This window comes from Cebus imitator, unplaced genomic scaffold (assembly GCF_001604975.1).
Source record: "Cebus imitator isolate Cc_AM_T3 unplaced genomic scaffold, Cebus_imitator-1.0 Scaffold23, whole genome shotgun sequence".
Lineage (NCBI taxonomy): Eukaryota > Metazoa > Chordata > Mammalia > Primates > Cebidae > Cebus > Cebus imitator.
Window position 1 is genome coordinate 10491180 of NW_016107338.1, and position 22217 is coordinate 10513396.

Consider the following 22217-nt stretch of genomic DNA (forward strand, 5'->3'; position numbering starts at 1 on the left):
GTACAAATACGGTGCAGTGTATACTCATATTTGAGGGATGCACCAAAATCTCCCAAGTTATCACTAAAGAACTTACTCATGTAATACCAAATACCATCTGTAACCCCAATAACTTATGGAAAAATTCATTCATTCATTCATTCATTCAAATAAAAAATAAAATAGCAATATCTGGTGTTGTCAATGGTACAAGGAAATGGGCACTGGTATACACTGCTGAGCATGCAGACATCAGCACAACCTCTCTGCAGGACAGCTTGACGCTGTGCATTGAAAGAGTTAAATGTGAACAGTAATTCACGCTCTGGAAATTCATTCCAAAAAGGATAATTAAGGATGGGCACAAAAATTTAATCATAAGGATGCTCACTGCAGTACAATTTTTATTACAAATAAAAGTTGGAAATAGTCTAAATCACCAAACAGAGGAGTGTTAAATAAACTATGTAAACAAACAAACAAAAAATTCATACAGACCTATAAAAGAGCCCGAATGGCCAAGGCAATCCTAAGGAAAAAAAAACAAAAAAACTAGAGACTGGAGGCATCATGACTACAGGGCTGCAGTACCAAAACAGCATGATACCTGTACAAAAACAGACACACAGACCAATGGTACAGAATAGAAAACGCAGAATTAAGACTGAATACCTACAACTATCTGATCTTCAAAAAACCTGAGAACAACAAGCAGTGGAGAAAGGATTCTCTATTCAATAAATGGTGCTGGGATAACTAGCTAGCTATATGCAGAAAACTGAAACTGGACCCCTTCTTTAGATCATACACAAAAATTAACTCAAGGTAGATTAAAGACTTAAATGTAAAACCCAAAACTATAAAAAGCCTGGAAGAAAACCTAGGTAATACCATTCAGGACATAGGCATGGGCACATACTTCATGATGAAGACACCAAAAGTAATAGCAACAAAAGCAGAATTGACTAATAGGATCTAATTAAACTAAAAAGCTTCTGCACACCAAAAGAAACTATCAACAGAGTAAACAGATTACCTACAGAATGGGAGAAGAATTTTGCAAACTGTGTACCTGACATATGTCCAGCATCTATAAGGAACTTAAAGAAATATACAAGAAGAAAAAAAATAACCATTAAAAGTGGGCAGCAGACATGACAGACACTTTTCAAGAGAATCATACATGCAGCCAACAATTATGAAAAAATGCTGAATATCACTGATTATCAGAGAAATGCAAATCAAAACCACAATGAGATACCATCTCACACCAGTCAGAATGATTACTATTAAAAAGGCAAAAGATAACAGATGTTGGCAAGCTTATGGAGAAAAAGAAATGCTTATAAACTCTTAGTGGGTGTGTAAATTGGTTCAACCATTGTGGAAGACAGTGTGGTGATTCCTCAAAGTCCAAAAGACAAAAATGCCATTTGACCCAGCAATCCCATTACTAAGTATATACTGAAAGGAATATAGATCATTCTATTATAAAGACACATGTATGCTTATGTTCACTGCAGCACTATTTACAATAGCAAAGACATGGAGTCAACCTAAATGCCCATCAATGATAGAGTGGATAAAGAAAATGTGGTACCATGTAATACTATACAGCCATGAAAAAAAACAAGATCATGTCCCATGCAGGGACATGGATAGAGCTGGAAACCATTATCCTAAGCAAATTAATGCAGGAATATAAAACCAAATACTGCATGTTCTCACTTATAAGTGGTAGCTAAATGATGAGAACGCATGGACACATAGAGGGAAACAATAAAACATGAGGCCTACTGGAGGGTGGGAAGTGGGAGAAGGAAGGGAATCGGGAAAAATAACTCATGGGTATTACGCTTAAAACTTGGATGATGAAATAATATGTACAACAAACCCCAAGTCCCCATAACACAAGTTTACCTATGTAACAAATCTACACATGTATTCCTGAACTGAAAAGTTAAAGAATATTTGTGTATACTCCTTCCCCTTCTCCTGTAAAATGCACATAAATAAAATGCACAAATCTTAGTGTTCCGTTAAGTGCCTGTATATGATACATAATATATATTATTTTATTATACCCATATTATAATAGATTATCTCCTTCTCTTCCTCCCTCCCACCCCTATCAATCCCTGCAGGACTTTTTTCCCTAACAATTTTCTTTAAATTTCATATTCTGCTCACACCTGTAGTTATTTTACGGTTAAAGTAAACAGTGAATTATTTTTAAATCACTACTTATTTTAACCATGACCTAGCTTTAGGCTTCATCAGATTATAAACTTTAATTGTTTGGGTAAAAGTCCTCTGAGAAATACATATAGTAATTCAAGTATAAAGTTCTCTGACACTTTAGTTTACTAAACCTTTGGTACTACAATGGCTACATCTTTAATAGTATACATTACTGCCTGTTTACTTTTCAAGAAAAAGTATGTCCCTCAAATTTCCTTATTCAGTGCAGTGGCTCACACCTGTAGCACTTTCCTAGCACTTTGGGAGGCTAAGGTGGATGGATCACTTAAGGCCAAGAGTTTGAACCAGCCTGGGCAACAGAGCAGGACCCCATCTCTAAAAAAACATTTTTTTAAATTAACCAGACATGGTACACATGCCTGTAGTCCCAGCTACCCAGAAGGCTGAGGCAGGAAGATTGCCTGAGCCAAGGAGTTAGAGGCTGCAGTGAACAGTGATCACGCATCTGCACTTCCGCCTGGGTGACAGAGTGAGACCCTGTCTCAAAACCAAAACAAAACAAAACTTAATTTCCTTGTTCACATTTTCTTTTGTGGAAAAACATAAAAAGAGAATTATGTTGCCATAATTATGAGAATTTTATTAACTTGAAATAACATTTGGCCAGGCACAGTGGCTCACACCCTTAATCCTAGCACTTTGGGAGGCCAAGATGGGCAGATCACCTGAAATCAGGAGCTCAAGACCAGCCTGGCCAACATGGTGAAATCCCATCTCTACTAAAAATACAAAAATTAGCTGAGCATGGTGGTGCATGCCTGTAATCCCAGCCACTCAGGGGGCTGATTCAGAAGAATCACTTAAATTGAGGTGGCAGTGAGCCAAGATCGCGCCACTGCACTCCAGTCTGAGCAACAGAACAAGACTTCATCTCAAAATTTAAAAAGAAATAACATTTAAGGAAGAATTATATTAGCCTTTGTGAAAACAAAAAATGTTCTGACAGTGCCTGGCTAATTCCTCCTTAAAGCTCATAGACCACATTCACAGAGATCTTAAAAGCATCACATGCCCTGCAATTTAATAGACTATTCTCTGATGGATGTGGTCCATTTTAAGATTTCTGTACACTTTCTCCAGAGCTTTTTGTTTTATTCAAGACAGGGTCTGGCTCTGTCACCTAGGCTGGAGTGCAGTGGTGTAATCTCAGCTCACTGCAACTTCCACCTTGTGGCTTTAAGTGATCCTCCCACCTGAACCTCCCAGGTAGCTGGTACTACAGGCTGGTGCCACTACGCCTGGCTAAATTTTTTATTTTTTATAGAGATAGGGTTTCACCTTGTTGCCCAAGCTAGTCTCAAACTCCTGAGCTTAAGCAGTCCACCTGTCTTGGCCTCCCAAAGAGCTGGGGTTAGAGATGTGAGCCACAGCACCTCCCGATCTTGAGCTTTGAAAAACACATTTAAACAGACCTTCACTGAGATACACAGCAATTTCTCTATAGTCAGCCACAATGAAGAAAAAATTAAGAAATTCACAATTTTTTAAATCTATACTTCAGAGATGGACACAATACTGACAATCAGAAGCCATCAAAGGTCACTAATGAATGAAGCAATCTGCATATGTGAATTTCACAAGTTTCATATTTGATACCAAGAACAAAACGTTCTCAGAATTTCACATTAAGAACATCAGTGTTCACAGTGCTCATAGTATATGCTAAGTATCTAAAACCTTTGAAAACACAGCATACTATGAAAACAATATGTGTACATGTACATATGTGTGTGTGTGTGTGTGTGTGCAGACACGTGTGTGTGCATATATATAAATTTACTAAGTACCTTTCTGGCATTCTGTGAAACTTAGCCAGAATTTAATTTTTATTTCTCAACATGCTGAGTGGGTATTATTGATCATAATTGTGATCTATTATATTGTAGCAGGAAAGGATTTAAGAGTTAAATCATAGAAATAAAATATGAATTTTGGAGAAAAACAAAAGAAAACTGGGGAAGAGAGGTACTACAGAGAAGTTACATTCTATGACCACAGAAGTGAAATGAGCAAAATAACAAGGATTTGACCAGGTGGGATTAGAATTTCTCTAAAGTCCTCACACTGCATATATTATTCAGGGTTGCAGTGACAATGAAGTTCCCTTCCCAAGCAATAAGGAAACCATATACAACCAGAGTAAATGATTAGAAAAAGAACCCCTAGGAAGAATAGTATCAGCAAAATGGTGACTAAGAATGGCCAGGTGGGGTGGCTCACGCCTGTAATTCCAACACTTTGGGAGGCCAGGGCAAGTGGATTACAAAGTCAAGAGATCGAGACCATCCTGGCCAACATGGTGAAGCCCCATTTCTACTAAAAATACAAAAAAAAGAAAAATTAGCTGGATGTGGTGATATGCTTCTGTAGTCCCAGCTACTCAGGAGGCTGAGACAGAAGAATCACTTGAACCCAGGAGGTGGAGGTTGCAATGAGCTGCGATTGCACCACTGCACTCCAGCCTGGCAACTGGGCGAGACTCCATCTCAAAAAAAAAAAAAAAAAAAAAGAATCTTCAGGCCCTCATACTCCTTAATAAACATTAAAGAAACAATCGTACACTGGCTAAATAACTTGACAGGAACTCTGGAAAACAGTCAAAGGTTTACAGAAACCAAGTAAACGATCAAGAAATGGCTACATTCAGAACAGTAGGACATGTCATGGCATTTTTGCTCACCCTTGCTCCACCCCTCCCCAGCCACTGTCTTGGTTTGGAGGAGATGGCAGTTCCCAATTCCACCTGTATTAGTCCATTCTCATGCTGCTATGAAGAAACATCTGAGACTAGGTAATTTATAAAAGAAAGAGGCTTAGTTAACTCACAGTTTTGCATAGCTGGGGAGACCTCAGGAACCTTATAGTCATGGCAAAAGGCAAAGGAGAAGCAGACACTTTCTTTACAGAGCAGCAGGACAGAGTGAGTGCCAGCAGGGGAAATGCCAGATGGTTATAAAACTTCAAATCTCATGAGAACTCACTATCATGAGAATAGCATGGGGAATATTGCCCCAATTATTCAATTATCGCCTCTTGGTCCCACCCTTGACACATGGGGATTATTACAATTCAAGGTGAGATTTGGGTGAGGACACAAAGCCAAATCATATCACCATCCCTTGAACCAGAAGGAACAAGACTGACCTTATTTGCAACATTCTAACTTGTCTGGAGGCTGCCTGAATGATTGATCCCTTATTCACCTAACTCAAATCTAAGCTGGGAGACAAGCATGGATTTAAATCTCAGATGAGGAGAAGCAGTAGTCATGGCTCAGCAAAGCCACAGAGAGACTGACCCTACAGATGCCTGGGGCAAAAGATTATAAGTGGAGACATATGACAGACCATTAAGACCCCACAAAGATCTCTTGGAAAATTTAAGATAATTAAAAGCAGTCATCTATACAGAGACTCAAAAAAGCCACAAACAGGCCCAGGCAAGATGCATGCTCCGTAAAGACCTAAGAAGATCTTTAGCTTTCTCTTTGATGTCAAAATTCAGAAGCAAGGCCAAGATAATTAGGAAAGGACTTCTATGGCAAAGAGCCAGTCTTCAGAGAATGGGAGAAGTAGCTGGGTCTCTTTTTTTTTCAAATCCCCAACATACCCATTGTAAATTTAAAAACCCAAAATCACAGTGTATGAAAATAAACAGGGAAACATGGAACATTCAATAATAATAATAAATTAGCAGAAAACTATCCCTGAAAAAATACAGGTATCACACTTACTAGAAAAAGATTTTCAAACAATTGTTTTAAATATGTTCAAACAGTAAAGAACAACATGGACAGAGACCTAAAGGAAATCAGGTAAACTGTATGAACAAAGGAGAATATCAACAGAGATAGAAATTATTAAAAGAACCAACCAGAAATTCTGGAAATGAAAAATATAATAGGCATGTTGGGATAGTCAAACTTAAAAATTCACTAGAGGGATTCAACAGCAGACTTGGACAGAAGAAAGAGTAAACAAGCTTAAAGATAACTTGTTTGAAATTATCAAGTCTGAGGAGCAAAAAGAATTAAAAAGTGAACAGAGCTTAAGAGACTTACAAGACACTATCAAGCAGGACAATATATGCATTATGAAGATCCCAGATGGAGAAGACAGTAAGAAAAATGTAGGGAACTTATTTGAAATATAATGGCCAAAAACTTCCCCAATCTGAGGATAGAAATAGACGTATAAACTCAAGAAGCTCAACAAACTCTAACTATAATAAACCCAAAGAGACACACAAGACACATTACAATCAAACTACTGAAAGTCAAAGACAAAGAGCCAATCTTGAGAACTACAAGAGAAAAAATGACTCATCACATACAAGGGAGCCTAATAAGATTATCAACGGATTTCTCAGTATGAATCTTGCAGGCTAAGAAAGAATGGGACGGTATATTCAAAAACATTAACTGGGTCAGGCAAGGTGGCTCATACTTGTAATCCCAGCAGTTTGGGAGGCTGAAGCAGGCAGATTACTTGAGGTCAGGAGTTCAAGACCAGCCTGGCCAACATGGTGAAACCCCATCTCTACTAAAAATACAAAATATTAGCCAGGCATGGTGATGCATGCCTGTAATCCCAGCTACTCAGGAGGCTGAGGCAGGAGAATCACTGGAACCTGGGAGGCAGAGGTTGCAGTGAGCTAAAATCGTACCACTGTACTCAAGACTCTGTCTCAAAAAAAACAAAAAGTGGGGGAGGGAGGGACAGCGGGGGGTGGGGAGTTGGGGAGAGATAGCATGGGGAGAAATGCCAGATATAGGTGATGGGGAGGAAGGCAGAAAATCACACTGCCATGTGTGTACCTATGCAACAATCTTGCATGTTCTTCACATGTACCCCAGAACCTAAAATGCAATTTTAAAAAAATAAAAATAATTCAATGAAGAATAGTATCTAGCAAAACTGTCCTTCAAATATGAAGAAATTAAGACATTCCCAGATAAAACATGTATAGTCAACACCACTAGATGTTTGCTACAAGAAATGCTAAAGAGAATCCTTCAAATTGAAACAAAAAGATACTAGACAGCTATACAAAATCATATGAAAGTATAAAGTTCCCCATTAAAGGTAAACATATGGGCAACTATAGAATCCTGTGTTATTGTAATTCTGGTGCATAAATCCACTTTTAATTCTTGTATAGAATCTATAAAATTACACAAAAAAAACTATCTAAATTAATGGGTATACAATATATAAATGTAATTTTAACAACAATAACAAAAGAAATAATGGTAAAGGGGAATTTCTGCATGCTAATGAAGATTAGTTATCAGTGTAACATAAATTGCATAAATTTGAAATCTGTTATGTAATCACAATGTTAGCCACCAAGAAAAAGATTTATTTAGTATACTCAAAAGAAAATGAAAAGGGAATCAAAGTATGTCACTATAAAAAAAAATCAGTGGAATACAAAGGGAAGGCAGTAAGAGAAGAAATGAGGGACCAAAAAGCCACAAGATGTACAGAAAACAGGTGACAAAACAGCAATAGTACATCCTTCCACATCAATAATTACTTTAAATATGAATAATCCAACTCACTAGTTAGAAGACATATTGACTGAATGGATATTTAAAAAACAAAATCTAACACTCTGCTTCACACAGGAGATTCATTTTAGATCAAACACATAAGCTGAAATAGAAAGGATGGAAAAAATATTTCATGTAAAAAGTAACCACAAGAGAGCAGGGGTACCTATAATAATATCAGATAAAATAGACTTTCAGTGAAAAATTGTCACAAGAGACTAGAAAGGATAATATAGAATGATTAACAAGTCAGTTCACCAAGATATGATTATAAATATGTATGCACCAAACATCAGCACTCCTAAATATATGAAGCAAACATTAACAGAATTGAAGAAAGAAATAGACAGCAACACAGTAATATTAGGAGACTTCAATAACCTGCTTTCAGTAATGGATAGGACAACCAGACAGAAGATCAGTAAGGATAACAGAAGACTTGAACAATACTGTAGACCAACTGGATGGAATAGACATACAGAACTCTCCACTCAATTCCTATAAAAATCTCAATGTATCTTTGCAGAAACAAAAAAAATACCCATGCTTAAAATTAATATCAAGGGACCTTGAAAAGCCAAAACAATCTTGAAAAAAAACAATAAAGTTGAAGAACTCACACTTTCTGACTTCAAAATTTACTACAAAATACAGTAATCAAAATATGATACTAGCATAAACACAGACATACAGAACCATAGAACAGAATAGAGAACCTAAATAAACCTTTGTGTATGTGGATAAATGATTTCTGACAAGGGTACCAAGACCATTTAATGGGGGAAGAAGACATTCTTTTCATCAAATGTTGCTGGGAAAACTGAATGTCCATATGCAAAAGTATGAAGCTAGACTCCTCTTACTATAGGGAACCAGCCCTACATCACCTGTGGGTACCCCATGTTCAGTGGTGACGAAGGAATGAGTACAAGACAGATTAAGAGAGATAGTAGGACCAGGGGGCCATCACTCATTACTTTGGAGGAGACAGTGAAGACCCCAAGCTCTGATCATCCACACTATTTATTGGTTACAATCACTTTGATCTACAGGGTAGGGATAGTGATGGTGGGGAGGGTGATGGCAGAGTGAATCAGTGAGCCAGAACTGGTGTGTCATTCTAAGGATTGATAACAGTGGTGGTTTGAGAGTTTCACAAAACAACAACATGTGGTTATCTTTAGCTTATTATCTATGTACAGCTGATGGAACGCAGGCCTTACAAGTTTCCTACAAGTCTGGCTATGTCATAGTGCAATGAAGGGGTTTTACGTCCTTGAGCACAATGTTTATGGTAACAGAGCCTAGGTCACCCTGCACTGGAACATGAGGCATGGAGAGGCTTTCCTCCTCAGAGACCTCCCTCAGCCTTCCGCAGTTTGTTGTTCCTTGTTTATATGTTACTCATAACCAATTTAAGCACTCTGTAAGTCCTTTTTCCTTTGCTGCTTTTTCCAACACTTACCTTACACCATATACAAAAATCAACTAAAAATGTATCAAAGATCTACATACAGGTCTAAAACCTTAATTCTCTTGGAAGAAAACATAGGAGAAAACGTTGTAACATTGGATTTGGCAATGATTTCACAGGTAAGACACCAAAAGTACAGGCAATAAAAACAATTTAAAAAAAGATAATTCATTAAAATTATTGTGTTGGCTTCATTAAAATTATTGGACTTCATTAAAATTATTGTTTGTCCATCAAAGGATACTATCAACAGAGTGAAAAGACAACCCACATGACAGGAGAAAATACAGTTGGCCCTCCGTATCCATGGGTTCCTCATCTATGGATTCCACCAACAGACTGAAAATATTTGGAAAAGAACTGTACTAAACATGTACAGACTTTTTTTCTTGTAAATTATTCCCTAAATAATACATTACAATGATTTATAAAACAATTACATTGTATTAGGTATTATAAGTAATGTGGAGATTATTTAAAGTATATGTGAGGATGTATATAGATTATATGCAAATACCAGGCATTTTGTATCAGGGACATAAGCATCTGCAGATTTTGGTATCTGTAGGGGGTCCTGGAACCAACTCCCACAAATACTAAGGGACAACTGTATTCCATGATAAGTGACAACCAGAATATAGAAAGAACTACAACCCAATAAGAAAAAAAAATTAATGTACAAAAGACTTCCAAGATATACAAATGGACAGTAAGTACATGAAATGATGTTCAACATCACTAATTGTTAGGAAAATGCAGATCAAACCACAATGAGAGACTACTTTTACATACATTAGGATGCTATTATTGTTTGATTTAGCTGAAAGGCTGAGAAGCAATAAGATGGCCATTATCAAAAAACAGAAAGCAAATAGTGTTGGTAAGGATGTGGAGAAACTAGAGTATTTGTACATTGCTGGTGGGACTACAAAATGTGTGACCCCTGTGGAAAACAGTATGGTAGTTCCTCAAAAAATTAAACATAAAACCATTACATAAAACCATTATATGATGCAGCAATTTTACTTCTGGTATCCACCCAAAAGAACTGAAAGCAGGGACATGAACAGATATTTGTACACCCATGTTCATTGCAACATTAGTCACAATAGCCAAAACGTGGAAACAACCAAAATGGCCATTGACAGGTGAATGGATACACAAAAGGTGTAATACATGTAATGAAATATTATTCTGCCCTAAAAAGGGAATTAAATTCTGATACCTGCTACAGCATGGATGAACTGTGCAGACATTATGCTAAGTGGAATGAGGCTCTAAAGAACAAATATTGTATGACTCCACTGATATGAAGTACCTGGAATAGTCAAATTCTTAGAGACATAAAGTAGAACAGCGGTTATCAGGGCCTTAAAGAAGTAAGAAATGGAAAATTGTTACTTAATGAGTACAGAATTTCAGTTTGGGATGATTAAAAAGTTCTGTAGATGGGGAGTAGTGATGGTTAAATAACATGTGAATGTGCCTAATGCCACTAAAGTATACACTTAAAAAATAGTTAAAGTGGTAAATTTTATGTTACCTTTTACCACAACAAAAAAATCAAGGAGACATAAACACAACACCATAAAAACCCTAGAAGAAAATCTAGGCAAAACCATTTAGGACATAGGTGTAGGCAAGGACTTCATGACCAAAACACCAAAAGCATTAGTAAACAAAAGCCAAAATAGACAAATGGGGCCTAATCAAACTCCACAGCTTCTGCACGGCAAAAGAAACAGTAATTAGAGTGAATCGACAACCAACAGAATGGGAAAAAAATTTTGTAGTCTACCCATCTGACAAAGGGCTGATAACCAGAATCTACAAAGAACTAAAACAGATTTATAAGAAACAAGCCCATTCAAAAGTGGGCGAAGGATATGAACAGACACCTTACAAAAGAAGACATACATGAGGCCAACAAACCTATGAAAAATGCTCATCATCACTGGTCATTAGAGAAATGCAAATAAAAACTATATTGAGATACTATCTCACGCCAGTTAGAATAGCGATCATTAAAAAATCTGCAGACACCAGATGCTGAAGAGGATGTGGAGAAATAGGAACACTTTTACACTGTTGGTGGGAGTGTAAATTAGTTCAACCATTGTGGAAGACAGTGTGGGGATTCCTCAAGGACCTAGAAATAGAAATTCCATTTGACCCAGCAATCCCATTACTGGGTATATATTCAAAGGATTACAAATCATTCTACTATAAGGACACATGCACACGAATGTTCATTGCAGCACAGTTTACAATAGCAAAGACCTGGAACCAACACAAATGCCCATCGATGATAGACTGGACAGGGAAAATGTGGCACATATACGCCATGGAATATTATGCAGCCATCAAAAATGATGAGTTTGTGTCCTTTGTAGGGACAGGGATGAACCTGGAAACCATCATTCTCAGCAAACTGACACAAGAACAGAAAATCAAACACCACATATTCTCACTCATAAGTGGGTGTTTAAAAATGAGAACACATGGACATAGGGAGGGGAGCATCACACACTGGGGTCTGTTGGGGGGAAATAGGGGAGGGACAGCGGGGGGTGAGGAGTTGGGGAGAGATAGCACGGAGAGAAATGCTAGATATAGGTGATGGGGAGGAAGGCAGCACATCACACTGCCATGTGTGTACCTATGCAACAATCTTGCATGTTCTTCACCTGCACCCCAAAACCTAAAATGCAATTTTAAAAAATAAATAAATAAAAAATAAAGGAAAGAGAAAAGAAAGAAATGAAACCACTAATGGTCTAGGCACCTGTTGGAAACATTCTAGAAAAAAATTGTGCTAATGACAAAAACTAAAGGAAAGAACTGAATTCTCCTTTAAGCTTTAATAGCTAAATTTAGAGGTTATCTTGGGGCTACATGTTTGAATTTCTAGGTATGTGGCATACCTCTTATTTCTTCCCACTGACTTTGCTCATAGTCAAGGGTAATAAATCATGTAGTTACATATCTACATTGTCTTGTTTGTACTACTCATTGTCATACTGTCTGAAAAAAACTTATATTTATTTATTAATTTTTCTTTTTTTGAGATGAAGTCTCACTCTGTCACCCAGGCAAGAGTGCAGAGGTGTGTTCTCAGCTCACTACAACCTCTGCCTCCCAGATTCAAGTGATTCTCCTGCCTCAGCCTCCAGAGTAGCTGGGATTACATGCCACCACACCTAGCTAATTTTTGTATTTTTAATAGAGACAGGGTTTCACCATGTTGCCCAAGCTGGTCTTGAACTCCTGACCTGAAGTGATCTGCCCACCTTGACCTCCCAAACTGCTGGGATTACAGTCGTAAGCCACCAAGCCCAGCCACAGAAATCTTATATTTAGAAATGACAGAAACTGATTCTTTTAATGTGGAATTATGGTACATATAGTAACCTGCTGCACTTCCTATTTTTACTATCACCCAAAGACAGGAGTGACATACATAGAATAGGGAGTGTGTGTACAGTATTTACATTTCGACAATTACATTAGTAGAGCACTAGTGTGTAACCTCTGAAAATGATAAAGTAGTAATTTTTGAGTTCACTAATATTTCTATCATAAGTTTATCAATTTACTTGATGGATGACAGTATCTTCAAGTATTGGTTGAGATGGAATAGTTGATAAATTGTTCTCATATTCTTTCCTCTAAAAAATGATTTTTAAAAAATATTTTAAATATACCAACATACTTTATCTCAGTATTTATGATCTATTTACTTTCTGAAAGACTTGGGGCATTTCATAAAAGTATTTTATATATCATATCTAAAGTAAATTATATATACAGCAAAAGTCAATTAAAAGTTGCAGGCCAGGCATGGTGATTTATGTCTGTAATCCTAGTGATTTGGGAGGCTAAGGCAAAAAGAGCACTTGAGCCCAGTAGTTGAGCAACATAACAAGACCCTGTCTTTACAAAAATAAAAATTTTTTTAAATTATCCAGGCATGGTGGTGCACGCCTGTAGTCCCAGCTGCTTGGGAAGCTGAGGCAAGATCACTCAAGCCTAGGAATTAGAGCTATAATTGTGCTATGAGCTGTAACTATGCCACTGATCTCCAGCCTAGGCAACAGAGCACAACCCTATTTCAAGAAAGAAAAGGTGCATAGTAAGTAATGTTGAATATCAGGCTGTTATATACAAGTTAAAACTAAATTTAGCTCTGAAATTGGGAAGGCAAAGGCAAAAAAGTGAAATAGGTTTACCTTGAGAAGCATCATGATATAATAGAAAGAATGCAGTATTATAGACCAACTGTCTCAGGCGAGTTTTGTTCCACTACCTCCTCACTGCTATACGCCTCTAAAACTGTTTCCTCATCTGTAAAATGAGAATAGTTATGTTTAATCTAGTAAGACTATATGATTATTTTGTCCAATTAGGTAATGGGAAACCATTCTGTTCTTAAACATGGTTATTATTATTATTGACTTAATTTTTTAACATATGCAAATAGTACATTTATCTGGATGGAAACTTTTTTCAGCACTTTGTATTCACACTCAAGAATGTTTGTGCAGGCCAGGTACAATGGCTCATACCTATAATCCCAGCACTTTGGGAGGTAGAGGCGAGCGGATCACTTGAGGCCAGGAGTTCAAGACCATCCTGGCCAAAATGGTGAAATCCTATCTCTATAAAAAATACAAAAATTAGCCTGGTGTGGTGGTGCATGCCTGTAGTCCCAGCTACTCAGGAGGCTGGGGTGGGAGTATCACCTGAGTCTGGGAGGTTGAGGCTGCACTGAGCTTTGATTGTACGACTATACTCCAGCCTGGATGACAGAGTGAGATCTTGTCTCAACAACAACAAAAAAAAATTTGTGTAAAAAAAAAAAACTGAAAAGTGGCTCACTCCTGTAATATCAGCACTTTGGGAGGCCAAGGCAGGCAGATTACCTGAAGTCAAGAATTCAAGACCAGCCTGACCAACATGGTGAAACCCCATCTCTACTAAAAATGCAAAAAAATTAGCCAGGCGTGGTGGCATGTGCCTGTAGTTCCAGCTACTCAGGAGGCTGAGGCAGGGAGAACTGCTTGAACCCGGGAGGCAGAGGCTGCAGTGAGCTGAGATCACGCCACTACACTCTGCACTCCAGCCTGGGCAACAGAGCAAACACTGTTAAAAAAAAAAAAAAAAGAAAGAAAGAAAGAAAGAAAAGCAAGCTGGGTACGGTAGTGCATGCCTATAGTCTCAGCTCCTCTAGAGGCTGAGGTGGGGAAACTGCTTGAGCCCAGGAGTTTTAGGCCAGTGTGGGCAACTCAGCAAGACCCAATCTCTACCAAAAAAAAATGTTTTTTAACTGAAAAACAAACGAAACACGTCTTAGAGTTTTGATTCTAGTCACAGAGATGTTTCTTATAACTCTGTAAGCTGAAAGAATTATATTAAATCATAATTCACTAAAGGCATTTCTGTGGAAAGGTGAAATGACAAGTTCTAAGCACATTCTTTTCTGATGGTTTGCTTAACACAGAAGTCAAAAAGTTAGCTTATCTATCAACTTGTCTCTCATATGAACCAAAAGCCTCAATCTAACCTTTGGCAAGTGCTAGACTATAATCAGTTTGAGGCTACATTTTCTACAAAAAATGTCAAGGACCAAATTCTGCAGTGTTGATTAAAAGGAAACCTATGTATGATACCAAATATGCAAGAAGCAGAGTTCAATTTCACAGTGTTCAGTAGTGAAACTTGAATACCGTAGCTGGTCAACTTACTTAGGAAAGTGTTTCCTGCCACATACAGTGCTTGCTTATAGCATGCTTATAAGCAAAAGCCTTAAATAATAGGAATAGAGAGAGAGAGGAGTTAATCATAAAGCATCCTGTGGAACTAGTTTTGTTAGTACATTTAAAAAACTCTAGTGGAAAAAAAAAAACACTTCATAGAGAAATAAGAACTAAATTATAATCCCAACTCTGCTACTAAGTGACTTTGGACAAAACACTCAACCCATATGAGCCTCAGCTCATATATTAATTAACCTCATATGTTAATCTGTAACATAAAAGAATTTCAGATTAGGGAGTTTTAAGGTTTCTTCCAACCCTAAAATATTATACTTCTGGCATGTAATTATTATTAAACCAAATCAGAAACTTCACAAGAGACCATTAGTAACACAGATGAAACCTAACGTAACAAAACTGTGAGATGATCACTTATTAAAATTCAAAAATCTGTATTAAGTGAGCAACAGATCAAAATCCAGTTTATAGCAAAGCAAAGCTTAACTTGTCCACTGAATTTACTTACAAAAGTCTGTGTACATTTAAAGGAAAGTAACCTGATATCACCCAACATTAGGTAACAGCTAAAGGGTGTGGCTCTGAAAATGCACTCAACCATATGTAGAAATCAGTGAGGGACTGGGGAAAACCCTTTTGTTGCTGTAAAATTACTACAAGAATTAACATGTAGCTTCATTGAGTCAAGGCTCAGCACAATTTCAACACATTTTTAGAAAATGAAGATCAGTCTTCCTTGGAACCACAACTTCCTATTATTAAACAAAATCACCTCCTCCCACACTAGGAAACAAAGCAAAACCACCAATTCTATAGTGTTTATCCAGAAGCTTAAAATTTCATAAGCTTTTGGTCCAATAATTCTATTTCTACAGTTCTATACCAAGGAAATAATCCTACAAACAGGAAAAAAAAAAAAATCATGCCTAAGAATAGCAATCATAGCGTTATTTATGAAAAAGAAGAAATTGGAAACAATACAAATATAACCAAAAAAGGAATGGTTAAATAAAGCTATAGTATTTAATGGAATAAAATTCAGCTATTAAAAACAGACTATGTAGAAAGTGAAAAGTTATGAAGTGTTGTGAGGCCAAAAAAAGAAAGAAAAAGGAAAGATATAGAATTGTATATACAATAGAATTCGAGCTGTGTTTAAAATAAATAAAACATGTATGTGGAGAAAAAGACTGGAAACTAATTCAGGTTAACCATCGTTTTATGTTACTGGTAGGACTATGGGTAAATTTTCATACTTTCCTGTTTTCCAAATTTTATTTAATGATTATGTTTTATTTCAAATAATGTTTAAAAAATTGAATATAAATTATTTTACAAATCTTCAAAATATCCCTCTAAAGTACAGAGTATAAGTTAAGGTTATTTAGCATGGAAACCTTGGAAATGCCCTGAAGTCTTTTTTTTTTTTTTTTTTTGAGACAGAGTTTTAGTCTTCTTGCCCATGCTGGAGTGCAATGCCACCATCTCAGCTCACTGCAACCTCTGCCTCCCGGGTTCAAGTGATTGTCCTGCCTCAGCCTACCAAGTAGCTGGGATTTCAAGCATGTTCCACCACACCTGGCTAATTTTTTTGTATTTTTAGTAGAGATGGGATTTCTCCGTGTTGGTCAGGGTGGTCTCAAACTCTCGACCTCAGGTGATCTATCTGCCTCAGCCTCCCAAAGTGCTGGAATTGCAGACGTGAGCCACCATGCCCAGCCAGCCTTAAGTCTTTTTAAAATGTAGTGAATTCTAAAGGAAATCCTCCAAAGGAAAATTTTTTGTTTTGTTTTTTTAAAATTCTGGAAGATCCTTGAGAAGTTAATTCTATGATTCTAACTTTTTAAATTATAATTCCTAAAGTAAGAGAGGATTAAATCATGGATAGCAGACACTGCATAACATCAACAACAAGGCTGAACCACATGATACTTCTTAGGTATGCCATCAGCCTTCTAGCAACAAGTATATCTAGATATTAGGAAAATAAAATAATTTACCTAAGATCTCTGCCAGTTGATGAACAAGGCCAAAACCGAACTCATTTTCTCAATGACCATTCTCATGGTATACAAACTAGACTTTGGTATGGTAGTTTATAAGCCAAGAGTTGAAGCTTATGTTTTAAAAATGACAGTGCTTAGTTTTCTTTTTAAATTCAAAGCTATCTAAAACCCCGGAACTTGCCAGCACACACACTCAAGCCCCAGGCACTATTAAATTACACATTCTTCTTGCTACCTGTTTTTCCAGGTTTTTTTTTTTTTTTTCAATTTTGTATACATCAAGATCTGCAGGCACATATATACATACATGTGTTGCCCTTATTTTTTAGCCCCATACCTGTTTCCTTTGAGATGTGAGTACTTAAAATAGTATAAATGCAGACTTCTGAAAGGCTTCTCTTAGTAATAATTTTTAAGATGTAACTTACAGAACAAATTTATTTTTTAAATTATTTTCACCTATACTTTAAGAAAAATGTCTCCCATTATGACATGACAGTTTAAATGCTATTATCCCTACTCTTTACCTTTCACTTTTCCATTTCAACTCTAAGAAGTTTATCTTCAAATTTTTAAAAATGTCCCCACTGTATTATTATTCACATAATATCACTCATCTTTCGTCTTATCTTCAGACATCATCCAACTTCAAAAGCCCATAAAATCTTCTGTTTTTCTGTAACTGATAGGGATGGGAGCGGATGGGGGGAGTGCAAAAGAAAGAAATAATAACAAATGGGAAATAGATGAAGTTCTTGCTAATACTTCTTTTCAGCTTCATAAAATGTTATGAAAGTCTTATAAAACCACAATCTTCTCTATTTTATAAACCATTACCTCAAGCCACTATCAAATGCTCATTAAAACACTGAAATTAAGAAATATATGCCATATAATACCTTTCAGAACACACAATATTTTAAAATCACACTGAAGAATCCAAATGACATACAGTTTGCAATTTTTCATTGGAGAAGCTTTCAGATGCTTACAAATTTCAATTAACATCCTGTCCTTTCTTTGCCTTTTAATGCTTATTATTTCTTGACTAATTTTTATGAATATCATATCAAAATTTTGATGATCAAGTCAGATAAGTATACAGTTCTCTTATGTATCTATGGGTAGTGCATTTTAAACTATTTTGTTTCACTATTTTTAAATAGTTAAAGATACAAATGTTACTTTTTACTCTGCCTAAACATTATTTTAATTATTTTTATTTGTTTATTTGCAGGAAACCAAAGATGGTGGTTCTCTCAGAATGATTCACTTTGGTCTGGTGTAAACAACAAGAACAAAAGAAACCTGCCTTTTTCATATCTAAACTTTTTCATGGCTTGATACAGACTTAAAATCTCCCTGTGTGGATTCTTAACAAGGAGACAGTATGAATCATATGAATTAGTTAAGAGTTCTAAGTGGAGTGTTTTCAAAATAAAGTTTTATTATTTCAAAAACATACAACATAACAGCAAAATGATCGTAAGTCTTTAGTCTACTTATTTTCAATAATGAAAACATTTTGAAAGTGTCTTAAATTGTACCTTAATTAGGTGCTACAAAAATAGCATATTTAAACTTTGTTCTCCCAAGTACTTTAAAATGGGGCAGTAGGAGGCAAGCATAGTGGCTCATTCCTGCAGTCTCAGTGCTTTAGGAGATGAAGGCTGAAGGATCACTTGAGCCCAGGAGTTCAAGACTAGCCTATGCAACATAGTGAAACGCTATCTCTAGAAAAATTAGCCAGGCGTGGTGGTACATGCTTGTGAAGCTGAGGCAGGAGAACTACTTGAGCCCAGGAGTTCAAGGCTACAGTAAGCCATGGTCACACCACTGCACTCTAACCTGGACAACAGAGTATGACCCTGTCTCAAAAAAAAAAAAAAAAAAAAAAATCTTCTTCTGCTCTTGTTTACATTATTAATTTACATTATAAATACAGTATTTATTATGCAAATGTTTCAGTCCAGACCCATTATTAGAAGATAGTTCTCCATGGTTCTCTCAAATTACTGCTATGAGTAGTTTGCCCTGACTGCCCCTGGGAACAAAGATACTGTTTCCCTCTGGAGCAAGGGGCGGGCATATGAGATTTTAGTTCTTTAAGCTCAGAATGCCTCTCCTTTACACTGCTCACTCTGTGTGTAGGTGACATCTAGCCCTCTTAACATTGTTCTGTAGGAATAGAGCTCAGAGAATCCATTAAAAAAAAAAAAAAGAAAAGAAAAAATGCCAATGCCAATACCCTGGCTACTATCATTTATCTCTGACTCAGGAGTCTCATGTCTTCTACCAGCATCCATGAAACTATAGTGTGGTAACTTGTTTGCTAATAAAGAGGATAAAATCTCATACCCTTCACAGTTCTGACACCCATTCTTTAGCAGATAACCAATATTTCACAATTATAGACATCTATAATAATCAACATTGTTAACTGCTATACAATTAACATTATATAATTAAACCTTAGAGTTAAAAGTTGATAAGATTGGAGGCTTTTACATTTCAGATTTTTCTACTTCCCATTTATCTGTACCTCTACCAGAGGATATGACCAAAAAAGATGAAACTCAAATTACATGTTTTTCATTTTGTTATTGCTCTGAAAAAATTTTAATAATGTATAACATGTAAGAAAAACTAAAAAGAGATATGGAGTTACCAGAAAATTTTCATTTTACTATTCCCATTCTTCTTTATCACACAGATAATCAAAAGTTAACTAATTTTTAGAGAAAAATTGTATTTAAAAAATAGGATTTTGTCAAGATTGCAAAATTTTCTCCAGATTTTCTGGTAAATAGTCATTAACCCAAAATACCTTTCCTGTGAGATATTAAATATAAAATACAGATTTTGATACAGCTGTGTTGTTCTATAAAATGATAATAATAATGTTTGCTGGTTATCTAGGTGAAAATTAAACAAATCATAGTTCTTAAAGTACCCATTTTCCCCACTTCACATATCTCTAGAAAAATTAACTCAAATATACAGAAAACCAACTTTAGATAGAAGTATATATTATGATCTTTGATAATGTATGATTTATAAGTGCTGTTATTTCCCAGATGTTGTCCATCTGAGAATGTTTATTAAACATTCCAGTAAATTGATATTCCTGCTTTGCTAGAACCTGAAAGGATTATGAAGCTACCATAGCTCTAAAGAAGAGTGATATAGGCAGGAACAGCTTGGTAGTATCTGTCCTGGCACAGACAGGTTCACAGTGTCCTTCAGGAACAAACCCATGAGCTTTTTCAACTATTTTCCAGATTTCTCAGATCTGAAGTAATTTGCACAGTAATTTATATTAGCTATCACGTGTGTCTTATTGCTAGAATAAATTTCATTTGGAATGCTAATGTCTAAATGTTTTTGCTTCATTAAAAGGCTATGTAAACACATATATAACCTATGGTAACCTTCACATTATGCACATGTACCCCACTACTTAAGGTATAATAAAATAAATAAAAAGTAATTTATAGGAGAAATAAAAGGATTTTAACATAGCATAAATATTAATGTTTAGGCTGATATGAACTTGAAAACATAATAAAGTAGTCAGATATTTGCAGCTATTATTAATAAATTTGGATTTTCAATTTGTAATTTTTTTAAAAAAGGCCATGTATCCAAAACTTGGTATCATACTTTCTTCCTACTATCTTGAAATGTTTATGAAGAGTTAAAATTATACCACTCTCTACTGCGAGTTTGATCAGAGCTACAACATGCATGGCCCTGTACAAGACACTGTACATAGGTATTCTCCATGAAAAGTCCCCCAAAACTCAGTGAGAAAGATACATCATCAACATCCCACTCCTATGGATGAGGTAACCTGATGACACTTCTAGCACCAATTTCACCTAGAAAGGACAGAGGAGACTGGCCTCTCCTCCCACAATGTGCCAAGTAGAGTTTTTGAGCTGGCCTGCACTGCCCTCAAGCAGCTGAAGGGTCCTGTGTACATTTATGAGAAAACTGCTGGTGTACAGCTTCTACAAACAGCCCACACAAATCAATTGCAACATTGCTGCCCTCCAGCCTCAGATGTGAAAGCCAACTCCAAGTGGGAGGCATGTAATGTGAACAAAGGAATGTCTAAGATGGACATCATGAGGATCTATGTTGCCAAAGTGGAAAAACTGAAGAAGAATGAGGCTGGCTAAGGACACATTGGCAGACACAAGGAAGCAGCATGGCTCTGTTACAGAATGCTCTTCTTAAAAAACCTTGATGGCTGAAATGTTCTGAAACAATAGCAAGGTTAGCTAAGACATCAATAGATCACTTAAACTGCATGAGAGTGACTGCTGTTGGAAAAGAGAAACACAGTGACTGTGAGTGCTAGGGAGGTAACCAAATGTACAAACTGGTTTTTTGTATGGTTTTTGAGTGGAGTTCCCAGCCTTCCTATTACAAGAGCTAGGTAGGCATTTGGCAGGTGTAGAGTAGTTAGGGGGAGAATGTGCTGTGGAAATGCCCAAGGGCTGAGGTCAGTGAAACCATTCTCCAGTGACAGCCTCTTGGGAGGCTGAGGCCCTAACACTTTATCTCTTCAGGGTTGATTCACTAATAACACTACAGAGGGGAAAGGGACTCTGTCCTCCAAAAAGCTAAAGTTAAGACCAAAAGCTCCCACTGAGGCACAGGCCCCAAGAAGTTAGTGTTTTTAGGGAGAACAAGTTTTTAGTGATAATGTGGTGAAACAACTGACACAGTACAACACAGCAGTTGAGAAACAATGATGCACGTAGTGTCAAAATACCAGCCTAAGAAAGACTCATCGAAGACCTAGCAACCAAAATTTTCTTGAGATTATTCTGTACCTAACCCTGGTTTCTGCTTGGGGATGTTTGTGGGACAATATGCATATGTATTTATATGTGGGATTTGTTGCAAGAACACAACACACCCCTTTACTTAAGCAAATGCCAGAGTGAGCCCAACTTGTGATCCTTACTGTCCATTAACATGGAGGCATCAATGCACAACCATTACGCCTGATGACTAGAGTATGGAGAACTAAATGGTATTCAAAGAAGCAGGTCTACAGTGACATGAGATTTCCTGGTACTTCTTCCTTAATTAAAAATTATTTTTCTGGCCGGGCGCGGTGGCTCAAGCCTGTAATCCCAGCACTTTGGGAGGCC

The 22217-nt window shown here is 36.6% G+C and overlaps 1 protein-coding gene and 1 long non-coding RNA gene across 11 annotated transcripts in view; one reads left to right on the plus strand and one right to left on the minus strand.

The window, feature by feature from the left end:
• LOC108299718 (WD repeat containing planar cell polarity effector) overlaps positions 1 to 20420 on the plus strand; it is a 510874-nt gene extending 490454 nt beyond the window's left edge. For 9 of the 10 annotated variants that reach the window (XR_005199011.1, XM_017522162.2, XM_037736186.1 and 6 more), the window contains one exon: positions 18287 to 20420. Coding sequence is in view for 8 of the 10 variants with exons in the window: in XM_017522162.2 (XP_017377651.1) it covers positions 18287 to 18337 (51 nt within the window). In the remaining 2 variants the exon portion in view is untranslated. The remainder of the gene's footprint in view (positions 1 to 18286) is intronic. The other variant, XR_005199010.1, reaches the window with a different exon arrangement.
• LOC108299721 overlaps positions 7154 to 22217 on the minus strand; it is an 18638-nt gene continuing 3574 nt past the window's right edge. The window contains exons 2-3 of the long non-coding RNA XR_001823080.2: positions 16617 to 16621; positions 7154 to 10546 (exon numbers count right to left, since the gene is read on the minus strand). This is a non-coding gene — a long non-coding RNA (uncharacterized LOC108299721). The remainder of the gene's footprint in view (positions 10547 to 16616; positions 16622 to 22217) is intronic.